This window comes from Condylostylus longicornis, unplaced genomic scaffold (assembly GCF_029603195.1).
Source record: "Condylostylus longicornis isolate FDR11 unplaced genomic scaffold, ASM2960319v2 ptg000018l, whole genome shotgun sequence".
Taxonomy (NCBI): Eukaryota; Metazoa; Arthropoda; class Insecta; order Diptera; family Dolichopodidae; genus Condylostylus; species Condylostylus longicornis.
The window spans coordinates 11,321,435-11,339,444 of record NW_026577987.1 but is presented as its reverse complement, the minus strand read 5'-3'; the positions used below and the strand labels follow the sequence as shown (position 1 = coordinate 11,339,444).

Sequence of the window (18,010 nt, the reverse complement as noted above, 5' to 3'; positions counted from 1 at the left end):
TCATACTATTTCTGGGAATTTTACTGTAAATAATGGCAATGTTATTATAATATTCCTTTATGCAAAATCTCAGCACTATAATTTTAATTGTTTTCATAATAAACAAACAAGTGAAGTTGTATAGTAGTTTCCGCCATACGGGTCAACAAATTTTAGCTAGTATTTATGAAATATAACAGTTTTAATTCAATATTTTAAATACGGTAGCTTCTTTAATTTATGAGATAATGCCAAAAAGCTTTGGCAGTTGTACGAAAGCTACCATAAGCGCTTATGGTATCTAAACAGCGGTTACCGAAAATTGTGACCAGTTGACCATGTTATTGTATTTATTTATACAAAATTTCAGTACGGCACCTTTAATAGTTTCTAAAATATGACTAAATAACTAATAAAGTTGCACGACAGCTAACATAAGGAGTCAAAAAATTTCAACGATTTTTATGATACATGACAGACCCAATAATATATTTTTTTGTGAAAAATTTCAAAATCTATTCTTCAATAATTTTCAAAATATAGCCAAATACCTTTTAAAGTTGTGTGACTGTTACCCGAATCACTGTCTCGATTATATCCAATTTCCGGCATTAACTACTATGTTAAATGTTTTATGAAAACTTTGTGAGTTTAACTCAATTGGTATTTGAGTTATCATCAGGATGGACGGATAGGCGGACAGACTTGGGTAAATCGACTCAGTATTCGATGCGGAACAAAAACATACACTCATGTCTTTATCTCAGACCATTATTTCTAAGCGCTACAAACGGTAAAGCAATATCGTAATACCCTTAGAACAGACGTTTGTATGCGAGTATAAAATTATACGACATGGATTTTATTGTAAGTTTACTTAACTATTTAAGTTACATACATAAACGGTAAATACATACATATCTATATAAAAATGTGTATTAGTATACTATAATAATAATAATAATAAAAGATTACTAAAATTTTTGGGACTTATTATTGTCCACATAAAACAAATTTTTAACTTATTATTAAAATTATATACTTACATAGTTTAAATATTTAAAAAAAATATAGGAGATGAAGAAAAATAATTCAATTGTAAATTTAATTTTTTGTACATAAATATATTTTGTGTACCTTCAGGAGAATATTAACAATACAATATAACAAATATGTAAACTCCCTCTTAAGTAGCTTTTAGATTAGACTATTAGGGCATTGTTGGATATTTATTAGATTTATTTTTTTTTTTCTGAAAATTTTCTTGAAAAAACTGTTTATATTTTGTTTATTTTTTAACAATATAATCTTAGCTTTAGGAAAATTTAAATAATTTTTAAATAAGTAATACTTAGAATTAAAATATTTTTGACAATTCAGTTCTATTCTAGGAATTAATTTACAGCAAATTTGATAATTGTAAGTGCTATACGAATTATCAGAAATGTTGGTACTATAAGGTAAGTAAATAAGGTATTGCAGCAATGTTTTGACAATATTTTTATTGTTGGAAATTTTAGAAAATTTTTTAAGAGTAAATCATATGACTGTGACAGAATATTTCAACAACTGGGAAAACTGTTTTAACTGCAAATACACCCGCAGTCATTACACCCGCTTTTCAAAGTTTTTACACTTGTTTTTTCCTGCTTTAAAATTTATTCAAATTCTACAACGTTTAATAACGTGAATTTTATAAAATGTTATATTTTAAATGTTATGTACAGGACCATTTTGTAAATAGAACGCAATTATAATTTGCAATTATTCTAAAGTGAAAAGATCTTACTTGAGATATGAAGTTTTAATTGTAATAGAGGAAATTTTTCATTTACAAGCTCTACTCTAGGATAATTGAAAATGATTACTTCAGTCAATGGTATTATAATTATGTTTACATGCAGAACATGAAAGTTTTTTTAGTACGAATTTTAATTTTTTTTCATCTGTCATGTATGTCATATGTGTACATACACACATATTATATATTTCTCAATATTCTTATAAACTCCTAAATCATCCGACTGTGATTAAATTCTTTTTTAAAAATTCTTATGAATTATTTTGTAAGTGAATTAAATTTCAAGTCGAATTTTTTACGAAATTTGATATTTTTCAATTGAATTTTATGCATAAATAAAACTCTTACAATTATATGAAATTAGAATTTTAATTTTTAACAATTTACAAAATTAAATTTTTTACATTGAAAATATAAAAATTAGATCACATTATTTGACAATAAAATTTTTTACATAAAAAGCTCATAAAAAATTTATACATTTTCATAAAAATTTATACATTAACACCCTTAATACAAATCTCATTCGTAGCACTGAAATTTGGAGAAATTACGAATTTCATATTGTAAATTCCGAAATAGTAGAAATATATTCCGAAATTCGTAATATAGTAATTATGAATCACACTCGTAATGAAAATAAATGTCACAATTCTAATAATGAAATTTTCAAACGTGGAAAACCAGTATCTACTACGAAATTTGCAAAATTTAAATGTCACTTAACATTTTGACAATCTTAAATATAATGTTGCCATTGCAGATTAATAATTTCTACGAGTGAGATTTATAATCACTTAAAAGTCTACGTGCGTAACTAAGTTTGAAATTCGTAGAATTCTACGAGTGAGATTCACAATAAGGGTGAATTATATTCTTATTTTTTCCACAAATAAGATGTTAATAATATATTGCATCGGGACTAATAACAACTTTATTCCAAATATTTTCATCAACATTATATTTTAAATTTTGTATTATTTTAAGATTTTCAAGTTCTTCTGCCAATATATCAAATTTTTTAGTATAAAAAATTGCAATAGCTTCAATATTCTTTCTCAAATAATCAATATGTTTTTCTAAAATTTCTACTTCACTAAGTTGATTTCCATCTGAATCCAAATTTCTTTCTAATGTATTATAACATTTAACACCAGCTACATGCATTTCTTTATCAGATAATTTATCATCATTTTCCACATCAATATTATCTTCATATTCCTTTATTTCTGATCCTATTTGATCTTTTGTATATTGAATTGATGATCTTAAAATAAAATATTTCATGGTAACATAAAGAGCTGGACAATAATATTTATTATTATGTAGACGTAAATATTCTAAATTTGACATTTGTTTTATTGTTTCAATATCTAAATCATTTATATAATTTGATTGAATATCAAAGAGTTTCAGATTTGAACTAAATTCAAATGCATTATCTTCAATTTTATTAATTTTACAATCACGTAAAAATAAACGTTCTAATTTTAACATATAACGGAATGTATACTGATTTATTTTATATAAAGGATTTCCAGATAAATGTAAAGTTTTTAAGGATAATGCAAATTGTATATTTGTTAAATCTGTAATATTATTATCATTTAAGTCTAATAATTGTAATTCTTCAGGATATTGAAAATAAAAATTATTTATATTATTATTTTGTAAATAAGCATTTTTCATCGTTCCATTTAAAAAAATATTTGTTAAATTATTTGAATTTGCAAAAAGTACATCAATTTTATTGAATGTTAAAATTAATTCTTTTAAATTATTATTATTTAATGATAAATAAGAAATGGAATTTTGAAATGAAAATATCATTTCATCCAAAAAACTTAAATTATTTTGTTTTAATTCGATAACAGAAAGTTTGAAATTTTCAGTAAATAAATTTAAATCCAACATTTTAATTTGATTTTCTCCAATATAAAGTATTTCTAAATTTGGTAATTGATTAAAAATTCCATCTGGTAATTGTTCAATTCGATTTCCTTGTAATGATAATAATTTTAAATCTTGTAAACTTTGAAATGCTTGTTCATGTATAAATTTTATTCTATTTAAATCTAACCATAATTCTGTTAAATTATTTGCCCCCGAGAATCCAACATCAGGTAAATATTCGATTTCATTACTTGAAAGAAATAAACGTTTTAATGAATTCAATTTCCAAAAACTTAATACTGAAAATTCCTTAACACCTGTACTACTCAAATTTATTTCAAATAATTGATCAAAAATATTAAAAAAATATTTTGGAATATTTGGTATTTGTGAATTTAAAAATGTTATTATTCTTGGCTTCTCTTTAAGATTATCAATAACGAAAATTTCATTTGAAGAATTTTCTTTTAATTTTATATCAGAGCATGTTATAATTGTTACATCAGTTAATGATGCAGTACAAAAATCATAAAAATAAAGTGCTTCTTCTTGATATTCATCTGAAATAGTTTGTTTTGTAAATAAAAATATTAAAATTTGTAAAATTTGTAATTTTTTTGTTAATGATATCATCGTTCTTTTATTTTGTGTTTATTCTGTATATGTTTTCGTATAAGCGTATAAGCTTGCGTTCGCGCGTTCGCGTTTATATTTGGTTTTGTTTTATTATTTTTTGTTGTTTAATTTCAATTAAAATGCGATGTACTTTACTTATGACTTATTAAAATCAACTGATTATGATTTTTTTCCCGAATAAATTAAGCTTATTTTCTATATTACAGGCATATATAAAGTTTAAAAAAAAAATAAAGTTGGATCAAAGCAATGGTTTTTAAAATAGCACTTTTTCCAACAAATGAAAATACTGCTTTTAGAAACAATCTACTACAATATTAAAATTACTTTTATTCGTAAACCAAAAAATTTCAAAAATTGCATACATTTAGGGTAAGCAATGTATAAAATCTTTAAAATAAGACAAAAAAGAAAATATAGAGGCGGTTATATATTCGCCGAATTTAAGAGTTTATTGGTTGAGTTAAGGAAAATAATTTTTTGATGGCATGATATTTACCGTTAGCTTTCTACATATATAGAAATTTGAAAAAGATTGCAGTTTTGAATATATAAAGCGTTAAAAATTCACATTTTCCAAATTTTAAGAGGTGTTGACTTGAGAAGAGGTGGTAATCTCTAAAAACTGCTACAATTGCAGACTCCTACATCCTTCGGCTATATCAAAAATTTGGAAAAAACGGATTTTAGATAACGGTAAATTTTAATGAACATTCTGTTTCTTTAAAGTTCAAAAATAGTATACACTGGTAGAAGCAACCAGCCACTATTTTTCTATCTTTGCAAAATTTCAAAAATGCTTCTGGTTTCGCTGCAATAATTAATTGACAACTGGCATGTTAAGGTTTTTGGTGGATTATAAGGGGTTTAGAGGGGGTGAGATAGGTAAAAATTTTCTTCTACGGAAATAAGTTTCTAGCAAAGATTAATGTGCTATTGAAATCTCAGCTTTCTATTTGCAAAAGTGTAGAAGTTTTGTAAACATGTTTACGGACAGACGGACGGACTGAATGAGACTAATAAATTTTTTTGGAAAACTGCTAAAGTTAACAAAGTATGATTAAAATTTAACGATTCGGAGCGGATGCACGAATTATTAATATAATTTGTCTCCTTCTATATATTTTTAGAAGAGATTTACGAGCATTTATTTCGCGTTTTGTTATCTTTTAATAAAAACATGCAAAAGAATTATATAAAATGTTTTTTAAGATTTTTAATTATACTAAACTAAATAAATTTATAGAGAAAATTAATATGAAATATTTTATTTATTAGAATTTGTAATTATTAATTTATTATAAAAAAAGCAAAATTTAATATGTTTTTCAGGTAATGCGCTATAAGATTCGAAATAATGTTTGATCTATTGTAGCTGTGTAGCTCAGAACATTGTCATTTTATATAATTTACAATTTTGTTTGATTAAATTAACTGTCAGAATTAAAAAGTTATAAGCTTATATCTGTTACTACCCTGTACGTGTGTCTACTAGACCATTAAACAAAACCTATTTGTTTTTCTATTATTTGGAGGTTCTATTGTTCTTGGTAGCACATATTGTAGCGTGAGCTAGAAAAAGACATTTCGTACATATGAACAGGGAACCAAATTTATAATACTTTGTCGAATAAAATTTAAAAGCCATTACTTTAATAATATTACTAATATTTCTAATTTGAAGTATTCAAGCTCATAAAAATATAATCTCATATAATTTTATATTTTCGCTTTTTTACTCACTATCAGTTTAATAATTACAAAGTTTAGATTTTTCTGATAAAAATCAATACAGACATTGACTCTTTTCATTTTACATTTTTTTACATCTAATCAAAGGGGATGGGGTGCAAAGCTTGTGGTAAAGATCTACTCAACACTTTTTATGATTTGTTTATTTAATATAATTTTTATACCCTGATAATGTAGAGTAAACAAATTTTAGAGTCATATAAAGTAAAATGTACTCACATAGAAATGATTAAACAAGGTTTAGAAGTGGTACTTACATAGTTGTGTACAATAAAAAGTTAAGTGTTAAAAAGAAGAATCCGATTTTTCACTATTTTTGAATAATTATGCAAGATTAGTGGATTAACAAAGATATGTCCTTAACGAATAATTACTCATGTTCTCAATCTTGTCAATCGAGACACATTGAAAAACAGAATATAACGGAGCAACTGCTTCTAAAGATTGAAGGAAAGTGAAATTTCTGAAGCCTGTGAATTTTATTGTATTGGTAGCATATATATAATGGGATATTACAATTTAAGGTGAACAGGTTATGGTTACCATTCCGCAGACGCTTATGATCCAAACCTCCTGCTCCAAAATTTTCTAGATGTACTATTAAGCATTTTGAAATGAATCAATGTTAAGACATTTAATATTAATTTTCAAAATACGTAACATTACAGTTCTTATGTAAATTCATATTGACTTTGGTTTTTTTAAAAGTTGACGAAAAATGTACAAGAAGCGCTCAAAATAATTTCTTCATTTTGTTATACAAATATTTAGTATCAATACCAACAAGAAGAATAGAATTTTTTTGACAAACGGCATCTATTGATACGGTCCTCGTAGATAGAATTTATTCTAATAGAATTTTGATTAATTAAAATTTTCATGTTATGAGCTATATAACAGATTATAAAGATAATAACGACCTTAGAGGTTTCATATGTTGGCATATTGAAATTAACAATTTCATTTTCCTTTTAATGCATATATATTTCACGTTTTACATTATGATTATAAAATATTATATTAATTACTAAGTAAACTAAAAACAAAAATAAAAACGGCACATCACAAATATTCTTATGGGGTACTAACTGAAATTTGATTCCAAAATTTATCATTAACATTATTAATAATATCATTTCGCCTCTTGATTTCATCTATTTCTTTTTGAATTCTATTGAATTTTCCTTCAAAATGTTGTACAATAATTTGTAAATGTTGTCGTAATTCAGAAATTTCAGCTTTAAATTTATTTGTTATTTCGGATTCATTATCCGAAATATCCGTTTGGCTTTCATCATTTTGAATTTCATCTTTATAATTATAACATAAAATCCCTTCAAATATATTTAATGGATCCTTTAATTGATTTAATGGTAATGGATCGGATTCAACAAATATCGAATTTTGTTCAAAATAATCACGTATACCAGATGAAATTTTCGAACATAAAAATTTATTACCTCTAATAATTAAATGTTTTAATTTTGTCATCGGTAAGAATAAATGAATATCTAATTCATTTAATTTATTATTTGATAAATCAAGTGCTTCTACATTATCGAGATAATTAAAGCTATTTGGATGTATATACGATAATTGACAACCACTAATATTTAAAAATATTAATTCTGTCATTGTTGAAAAGAATGTTGATGGTAGTACACTTATTGATGGTGAACTAAATGATAGCTGTTTTAAATTGCTTGCATCTTTTAAAAAATCCAATTTGATTGCATTTTTACCACTCCATAGAAAGTTTTCTAACATTGTTATATTTTCAATATTAATTCCAACAATATTATCATTATTTGAGAAATCTAAATGATTAACATCTCCATAGATTTCAACTTCACCAGATTTGAAAGCGTGTTCAGCTTTTAATGTTCCAATCGATTCAAATATTAATTTGAAATCTTCGATTTGATTAAATGAGATGTCTATATATTCTAAAATTTTGCCCGCAAAAATATTATTTGAAATTATTTTTAAATTATTATCTTCAATGTGAACATTATTTAAATTATTACAATTTTTAAATAAATCATCATCCAATATTTCGAGTTTATTACTTTGCAAATATAATCCATATAATGATGTTAAATCATCAAATATATTATTTGGTAGTTCAGTGATTTGATTACCTTCCAATGATAAATATTGTAATTTATTTAAATTTTTAAAACTTCCCGGCTCAATGTATTCAATATTATTAAAATCTAGCCAAAGAAATTGTAAATTTTTATTATTGTAAAATCCATTTTCTGGTAAATTTATTAAATAATTTTGAGATAAAACTAAAATTTGAAGATTTATTAAATTTTTAAAACTATCTGGTTTAAATTTTTCAATTTTTGTATCACGTAAATCTAATTCTCGTAAATTTGAAAAATGACGAAATAATTTTGAATTTATTATTGGAATTGAAGAACGTTTAAATGATAAACTTTCTGTTATGATTTTTTCTTCACGATTATGATGACGTAATGTGTCATTTTCTGTTAACTGTAAACTTTGACAAATATCATTTTCACAATTCTCTTCATAATTATATCCTTTTGCAACAGTTTGATGATTAAATATTTGTAATGCAAATATTAAAAAAAATATTTGTCCAAAAAATTTCATTGCGATTTTATTTAAATTGTAATACCAAAAATATAATTTAATTGTGGATTAAACTACTACTGAAATTTCTACATTGAGATTAAATTAACAACTGAATATTATGGCATCATAGATTAATTAATGAAGCTCTCTCTCTATATACAAAATATAGAGATCAGTTTTGTTTTTTTGTTGTTATTTCATTGTTTACATATTTTGCAGAATTCAGATCAAAAGTCAATTGAGTACCGATAATAGATGGACTTTTGTTTTTTTGAAATTTAATTTAAAAATGTTTTTATTATTTAAAAGATTTTGAAATTATTTTAAAGGCGCATTTGTATTTTTATTTGTAATTTTTATTTCAAAATAAAAATATAATTGTTGACATGAACTTGTAAAACTTTATTTGCTTTGCAAGTGTTGCCATTTTTTCAAAAATTAATTATTTTAATGATTTGTGACAACGATTATAAAATGTGGATAAAATATTTTATAATGTTTTTGAAGTTATTTCATGAAAGTTTTACTTTTCACCTACAATGTAAGGTTGTTTGGCAGATATTTTATCGAAAAAACGTGCACCTTGACGTTTCTGCATTTTAATTCCAAAAATGTTTATTTTAAAAATTATGTAATTAAAAATTGAAATGTTAATATAGATTCATTAATGTTAAAACATTTCAAATAATGCTATACTTATAAAAAAATCCGCGGTAATACTTTATCGCTACAGTTTATAATCAGTGTTATAATGATCCCGGTCCACGGCTAGCAACGTAATACATTATCAGAATTAATGGAAATCAGCTGAAAAAATGGTGAAATGGTGTTGAAAATATGATAGGAAAAAGAAAAGGAAGGATGTTTTGAAAAATAGGAGAGACAGAAGTAATTGTCGGAGTTTTCGTAAAAATATCCGCTGGAAAATTTTTCATAATTTATTTTAAATCATGATAAACAAAATCTTCCGAAAAGAAAGGATTTAACAGAAATGGTGAAGGGTTTTTATCATTGGGAACGAAATAAGAAAAATTATACTACATATAGTGGGAAATATGAATGGAAATATAATTGGAAGATTTATTGGATTTCTATCATGATAAACCTCTGATCTGATTAGTTGGCAGATATTTAAAAATCTAGAAATTTTACAGAAAAACTCTGGAAGACAAAAAGGCAATTTTCTCGTATTCTTACGTACTTTTTGGAAAGGGCTCCAATCTAGTGAAGTTTAACACTATGAAGAAATAAATTTTTTTAGATTATTCAAATAATGTGAATGTACAAGGAATATTTTTAAAATTTCATAATTTTCTAAATTACAAATTTAATTTTTTTCACATATCTACATAATTTCCATAAAAAATGTCTAAATGACTAATAATAATTCTTATTAATTGGAAACTAAATTGACCTTTACTTAAATCAAAAATATAACATTTATATGTATGTATGTATGAATGTAAATAAGTTCATAAATATTAAGTACAATTATATGAAATAAAGTAACATCAAAATTCTAATAGTTTTGTGTTTTCATATTTCTAATTATTGTAATTTTATATTTATTACGCAAAATAGAATGCAAACTTCAAAAAATTACTACATACATTCATATGAATCTATCTAGAACTAAACCGCTAAATTGTTTATTATTCTTGTATATTTGTCTGTCTAGTCCGTATAAATATGAAAATTTGTATGTTTATATGCTTGCATATAATATGTACATATGTGACATTTTAAAGTTCATATATGTTTATTATGTATGTATGTGGAATTGTGACAGCAGAACAATATGTTTTATACTTGGGTGGTTTTGAGTTGACAAAACATTGGTGGATTTTTTATAAAAATTTTATAAAAACAAATAAAAAAATAATTTAAAAAGAAATTGATTCTATAACCAGCAATTACATAATTTATGATTGTGTATAATGTGACTTTAGTTTATATATGAATGTATGTTAACATGTGTATGTATATATATGCATAGATGGGGGCTAAAATATTATTGGAGTTTACATTTATGTCATTGTTTGTGGGAATGTTGGAACACTTGTTTTGGGTGAATGATTTTCATTATTGTTTTTCTTTATTTGTAAATAATTTTACATTTTGTAAATTGTAATTTGTTCAAGTTCAAGTTTAAAAATCGCTCTTTTATTCGTTTTGATAATTTGTAATTCCATCTATATACATATATATGGATATATTGTACATGTATACAAAATAGATTATTTTGTAGTTGGCCATTCGGGTGAATCAAGTCAAAATTATAACCCATAGGTATACGTACAGTGCTCATTCTTACAAAATAATTTTTGGTTTAATATTAATAAATTATGTACTAGTTTTCTATTATTAAGTCCGCCTATTCGCTTAATAAAAATTAAAAATATTGAAAAAAAAAAAATATATTCAAGTGAGCGCCTTAGAATAAATGGGTTAACGTGTATAAACTAAATTTTATTCTAAAATAAAACAGGCCCAAATACATTTTTCGGCACTATTTATACTGCCAAAACTATGAGAGATTGAGCAAAGTATTATATGGCTTAATTTTTATATCTTATCATATCGCAACGAAAAAAAAACAAAAAAAAAAAAATAACAAAAATTTTCGAGGAATTTCTAGTTGTGTAATAAAAAAAAAACCAAAAAGGAATTCTGACTTTGACGAATTATATCGCGAAAGCTATGGTTCAGATCAAGTTATTTGTATGATCAAAAATAAAGAATAATCAATCACCTGTAAAACAAGTCCACGGTGGCTATTTTATGTCACATGGTTCCGAAGTTATGTCCATTTATTTAGATGTAGGAAAAATCTAGTACCTTTTTTTTTCAACAGGCTGTAGTTCGAAAAAGAGTATATCTGCTTCCCCCCCGCAACTTTCTTTCACGACCAATCTGTTAATACAATGTGTTTGTGCATGTTTACCACTGGAACATATTTCGGGCTATCAGAAATTGTTAACAAAAAATCGTCATATTGGTAATAATTTTGAAGAAAAAAAATGTAATTCTATAAACATTGTACACCTTTGGAGAAGAGGACATATAATATGACATATAATTTATGAATTGTAAGACTTTTGAAAAATAAAAGTAACTTGTATCAAGTTACATAGTTTTTTCTTATAACGAAAATATTGCATAATTTTAGGGTTTCTTTTTTCATTAATAGGATATTAGTTGTAATAACGTTAAAATTTGCAAGTTCATCCATACATATGTTACATAAGAGTTATTAAATACTTGAAATTAAAATTTTTGATTGTATTCGCCGTGTACATTTAAAAATTTGCTTACTTTTTGCCTACATTGTAGTATTGGAGGAACGTATATACCTTAATATTTACATAACTGCGGATGCAATCGAATGTATTCTCATTCCCTTCCCAAACGTATTGCATATGTAGCATGATGAGTCGCTAAAACATAAGAATATCTTCTTAAAAACACGACTTCTTTATGTTCAAAAACTATTTTTCTTATTATTTCCAATTATATGTATGCATGTATGTTTTGGTCATATTTTTGGAATAATACAAAAATATCAACTCAATTCACAATTTAAAAACTTTGTTTCATAATGTTTTATAAATTGTTGTTCATTAGACACGAATCCCTGATATAATTACATTAGGAATAAAGAAAGTAAAAGAAAAAAAACAAATAACAAAGTGCTGAAAATCCATTTTATATTATACATACATATACGTATGTATATATATATGTATATATATACAAAAAGATTATTTCAATTCAAATAATATGGTAACTATTATTGCTATAACGACAGAAACATGAATATTTCGAATGCTCATAACATTATCATAATTACATACTCATATATGTTATGTATAATGTTATTATCCTTAAAAAACAAAATGTAAACTTAACATTTATTGCTGTTGAGACTTTTTAAATTGCTTCACTTAGGTATATGTACATGTTTGTGTATAAAATCGTTATATACCAAAACATTTTTTGTAACTTTATAATTTTGTAAAAAATGGAAAATTTTTTTTTGATTGTCAACTGAATGACAGTAGTAATTTTTAAATTTAATTTTATAATTTTGAAAACAGTTTATTAGAAATAAAAGGTCCAAATAAAGCTTATACTATAAAAGCTTTAAATAAACATTTGCTTAGGAATTCAAATATTTTCGTATCTACTTCATTTTGCTTTGAATCTGAAAATATTTGTTATGAAATAAGAATTGGTTTAAGTAAAGTAGACAAACGGAACAAAATCAAAATTCTAATATATTTTGTATTAGTAAAATAAACTAAAAATTTAATATAATTTTAGTTAGAAATCTCTATTATAGGATTTAAAAAAAATTCATTTTTGCTTAAATTTCTAAAAAAAATTCAAATTAAAGCTCTTTAATATCTTAAAAAGGCGAAATTTTCGATAGATATTGGATCTGTCCGAGAGGCAATATATTAAACTCTGCAAATTGGCCTTAAATAATTGAAGCGGTAAGTGGACAAAGAGGTAAACTTATGTACATTTGCATAAGTTTTTCATTAACAAATTGTAAAACTATTAATTTTTTTGTTACTTGACTCCTATGTGCACTGTCAATCTCTTCTTCTATTAAGTTTCAAGCTATAAGAGTAATCACAGTTGAAAATATATGAAATTTAATGATGTTCTATCCAAAAAGCTCAATTTTCGTCAAAGTCTTAGTTAACCGTCTTGTCCACTCACCTCTTCAATTGTCATTGAATTGACCTTCCAAATCAATGATTGTTGGCTCCACTTGGTTTCACGCTAATTTTCGAAGCAATTATGAGACTTAATATTTAACAGTTTGTAGTTATTAAAAAATACTTTATTCTCTTATAGAACAAAACTTCGTAGAACCTCTTTTCTTCATAAACTTTTTACCTGTTAAAGTTTGCAAATAGTTCCTTGTTTTCACGACGCTATAAATTCTACTACACTTCTATGTACAAAATCGCGTATCTTTATCCAAAAGTACACAATTATTCTTCAACTTATTAGCAATATAATTTATTCTCTATACTGTACAATTACAGAACAATTTTTTAAAAAATTACTTCTTCTAAATTTTGTCACATGTCTAGTATAAGAAATGCTCATAAATTTCATATTATAAATGAAAAATTAAATTTCGACTACGACTTTTTGAAAATTTTCATAAAAATTTTCATTTGTAATGTTTGCTTTTTAATATTATTATTATATAATAAAGTATATTGGAAATTATTACAACGAGACGCAACCAGAATGGTAACAGTTTTTGTAATGCTTTGTCCAGATTACATTAATATTTTGTACGTGAGTTGTTTATTTTGTCGTTGTTCTCGTATTCATATTTAATTTTTCTCTTCTTTTTTTTATATCGAATATTAGAACCATTTTGGCTATTTTCTAAGAAATGCAAACATTTTTTTGTATATAAATACAAAATTACATTTACTAATATATATATATTTACTAATATATATGTAAACAGAAAAAATCTAGAAAATGAAAATCTTACCGAAAAAAATATTTATTAAACGGATTCGTTCTACATTATCTGAATGTTTATTATTTCAAAGGAATTACTAAACTATATTTTAGACAAAAATTTCTTAGCTTTATTGACAGCAAGTCCAAAACAATTGAGTTAAAGCGTTCGGTTTATAAAGCAGCACATTATTAATAAATAATTGAAGTTATTAACTTGAAAGAAGACAGCATTCGGTAATCAAAAAATATCGCATTACTGATTCGGCAAACTGAAATTATACCGCTTGGTATGATTGCTACAAAAATATGGATGGAAACAATATCTAATTTGAAAATAGTTTTAATAGTCCATTATTGCACGTTAAGAATTTGAAATTTGAATGTGACGCGGTTGCCTCGCAGTATTTTTCCTGCTGTACATTTAAACACATAGAAACAATATTTTTTAACAATCGCATACCGCATCTTTTTATGCTGACCAGTTGCCGAAATTTGACAAGTTGATTATAGATTTTGAAAAAAGGGATTATTCTTTAATCATATTCTATTGCATATATCTAGGCGGAAATACTAAAGCTAAATAGAAGCAATGGCTATAAGGCTACTTAAATATTTTTAAGCACATAATTTTATTTTTTCATATGAAATGATTTTATACGAATTTTTATAATTTCGACATAGCCCATACAATTTCCAAGAAAAAAATTTGCTAAAAATTGAAATGTCGTAAATTTTATGAGGCGATAATCGAAAAATAAATACGAAACCGTCTAATTTTCTTCAAATAATTTTATTCAAATAAAATTTTTATTGTGAACCAAAACATGTTGATATAAATTAGAAAATTTTTAGTTCTAGTGATTTAGAAATTGTTAAAGTGTTTGGAAAGTGTTTGATTTATGAGTATGCCTTGAATATAATAATTAGACAAAAACATGGAATTTTTTGATGTTTTTATCAAAATAAAAATATTTCATCATTCTTTCTATCCCAATAGTTAGAAATTTTATAAACAGATATATGGACCGATGGAGAGCAACAGAAACGGATGGACGAACGGGGCATCGGATGGTTAAACAAATGAACAAATTTAAACGTACTAGCATATATTTTTAAATTTGTATGAAATTTGGTAAAAGAGAAAATGAGCAATTTTAGGAATATGTTTACGTATGCATTTATAACATGTACATACACACGTGTTGATCTGTTATAATATATATGTATGTATGTTATTATTTACCTATACATATACAATATATTTATTAATATTTTTGATTATTATTATTAGAAAATAAGAAACTTTTCATTTAACAAAAATGTTCTAATTTAACTCAACATTTAATGAATTTTGTTGAGTTCGGTTGCAAAGTAAAGGCGATGAGCTTTAAGAAGAATCCAATTATTTCTAATCCGAAAATAAAAAAAAATAATTTCAAACATGCGATTTTGAAGGTTTCCGATTTGTTCATAAAATTTGTAGAACAACAATGCAATTGCATTTTCTTTTGATAAGATTGAAGTCTGGGTAATTGAAGTCTGGGACACTTGAGTATCATTTTGTAATGAATATTTTAAACTTAAATATTGAAATACCTGAGTAGTATAGTTACTATAGACGAGGGTGCTGAAAGAGACATAGAAACCAGACTCAGGCTTGCTAGATTGGCGTTCGGAAGACTATGGGTTGTTTGGAAGCAGCATAATCTAGCAAGAAGCACCAAACGTGGTTAATATAGAAGACTATTTATATACGGTGCAGACCTCCATAAATAAATGCCTACGAATAATATGCGGAATGCAGAAGCTTGGTAGATCCATTCAAAATCAATTCATTTTCACCATGGAATACAGTTATTATTATACCATTATTAAATTATCCGGTTATTCCGCAGGGACTGTATGTACTTGAATTATCATATGTATTTGGTTTGCATATATTATTATAAAGCACATTGCTCAACTCATCCAATTTCATTTAAATTTAATTATAGTTTAGTAAAATTGAGCTTAAATTGAATTATGAATAGTTGACAAATAATATAGAGTTATAGAAAACTTTGACTTTTAAATGAGACATGTAAAATCATGTATATTACAAAAATTTGCATACTTTTCGGGGCTATAACTTAGGAAAATGTTACTGTATTTAATAATAAGCGCCTCTTTTTTAAATCGAGAACTGCAAAGTTAAATAATTAATTTTTATTTTCAAATTTGATAGAACTACTGTAGTACATTTTCTTTTCAAATTTTTCCGATTACATTTAGTTTCTAATCGAAAATAAAGTAATCAAAAAAATAAACTAATTTTCTGTGATTACTTTAATTTTCTTAAATGTTTAATGTTAAAGAATCAAATTAAAATTTATTATGTAATTGAAATTACAGTAATAGAACTTTTGTTCTATATTTAAAGTTGTGGGGGTAATCTATTCCTTTTTTTTTATCACTTTATATGCCATATATAACACGTGAACACATTACTTTATATTGCACGCGAAATAACTATACTTTGTTTTATCAGAATTTTTTGATCTCATTTGATTTCCCATATAACATCACCTTTATAATTGTACGCAAATCTTATTTGGTAGCTTTACTATGTTAAAAAATTAGAAATAAATGCCGTTTCCTCTGATTAACAAAAGATTTATGTCATCACATACCTAAGGTGTAAGTACTTTTTATCTTTCTTCTATTTATTGCAGATCTATTTGATTATATCGTACATGCTGGAGAAATAAAAATTTTAGCAAAGTTGTGTTTTAAAAGAAAAGTATTCAAGAGTTTTCCTGATGATTTAGCCATTTAAATGAGAAGTTTTTCCAAATTATAGGAAGACAAATTTGGGAAAAGTTTATGGCGTTGTATTAGGAAAATAATATTAGTCAAAATTATTTTTATTTATACATTAATATTTAAGAGGCTTGTAAGAACGCATTCTATAACCCTTATTTAAATATATAGAACGTATATATAGAAACCGTCTATGTATATATGTCAAAATTATTATAGTGCGAGAAATTTTTTAATGAAATATTTATTTTAATTTTCAGATTACGATTAGCTTGCATTAACAAAAGAAGAATTTTTTGTGTCTATGGTGAACAAGGACCCAAGTCTAAATATTAAACCGTTTCAATTACTTAAGTAACATTGAATTTTAAATTTTTTTTGGATAAATTTTTCTTCAAATACACCTGACTAGCGCCATAAACTTGGGCGTTTTTCAAGATATGCTGTTTGAATTTCTCTTCGGAAACTATACAACATTATCTTTCGTTATATGTATATGTTGTGCACTACTTTGTTGATATTATTGTTCTTATTTAAACTTAAGAAATTATAATAAATTGAGATTTTAGGAATTGAATTGAAGCAAGTTGTAATTAACAGAGAATAAACACATTTTTTAAATCAATATCAGAAATAAAGTTTTTTATGCGACTGATATCTGTTTTACTGTCTGATCTTTAAAAAATGTCACACGAATGATGTTGGCATCGAAAATTTCGACAAAATTATATTTTAATAGAAAATTCTCTTTATTCTGTTACAAAATATTCTTTTTATTTTATTAGAATATTGTACATATTTATTAAAATTGGAAGTGAGAACAAAAAGAACAGTTATTCTTAAAATGGCAGTTAGTCAATATGCGATACTTAAAATTTAAATGGGTCCTGAAAATTCACCATTGAGCTAGTAACAATGTTTTTTATTCGACAAGTTTTCTTTGCCAAGTTTATGTAGCGAAAACGGCGTTTTTTAATTAAAAAAATTTAATTAAAACCTATATACTGTATAACAGTTACCGCTTATATTAAATGAATACTTTAA

General features: G+C 24.8%; 2 protein-coding genes across 2 annotated transcripts; both read right to left on the bottom strand.

The window, feature by feature from the left end:
• Positions 1-2,302: 2,302 nt before the first annotated feature.
• LOC129606481 (SLIT and NTRK-like protein 4) lies at positions 2,303-6,669 on the bottom strand. The gene is made up of 4 exons (XM_055516823.1): positions 6,632-6,669; positions 3,693-3,995; positions 2,873-3,047; positions 2,303-2,314 (listed from the first exon to the last, which is right to left on the bottom strand). Exons 1-4 carry the CDS (start codon positions 6,667-6,669, stop codon positions 2,303-2,305), a joined length of 528 nt encoding a protein of 175 aa, XP_055372798.1.
• A 367-nt stretch (positions 6,670-7,036) lies between these two features.
• LOC129606400 (leucine-rich repeat-containing protein 15-like) lies at positions 7,037-8,734 on the bottom strand. Its single transcript, XM_055516717.1, has one exon. The coding sequence runs from the start codon at positions 8,684-8,686 to the stop codon at positions 7,136-7,138; it is 1,551 nt and encodes a 516-aa protein (XP_055372692.1). The 5' UTR covers positions 8,687-8,734; the 3' UTR covers positions 7,037-7,135.
• Positions 8,735-18,010: the final 9,276 nt, after the last annotated feature.

Excerpts from the sequence above, each read along its gene's own strand:
- LOC129606481 (XM_055516823.1), bottom strand. The coding sequence starts at position 6,669 with ATGCTTAATAGTACATCTAGAAAATTTTGGAGCAGGAG. Across the intron at positions 3,996-6,631 it reads AGAAAATTTTGGAGCAGGAG|TACAGGTGTTAAGGAATTTT; the intron begins GTTTGGATCATA and ends AAATTTGAGTAG. Across the intron at positions 3,048-3,692 it reads GGAGAAAATCAAATTAAAAT|ATCATCAATTCAATATACAA; the intron begins GTTGGATTTAAA and ends TTTTATTTTAAG.
- LOC129606400 (XM_055516717.1), bottom strand. The coding sequence starts at position 8,686 with ATGAAATTTTTTGGACAAATATTTTTTTTAATATTTGCATTACAAATA.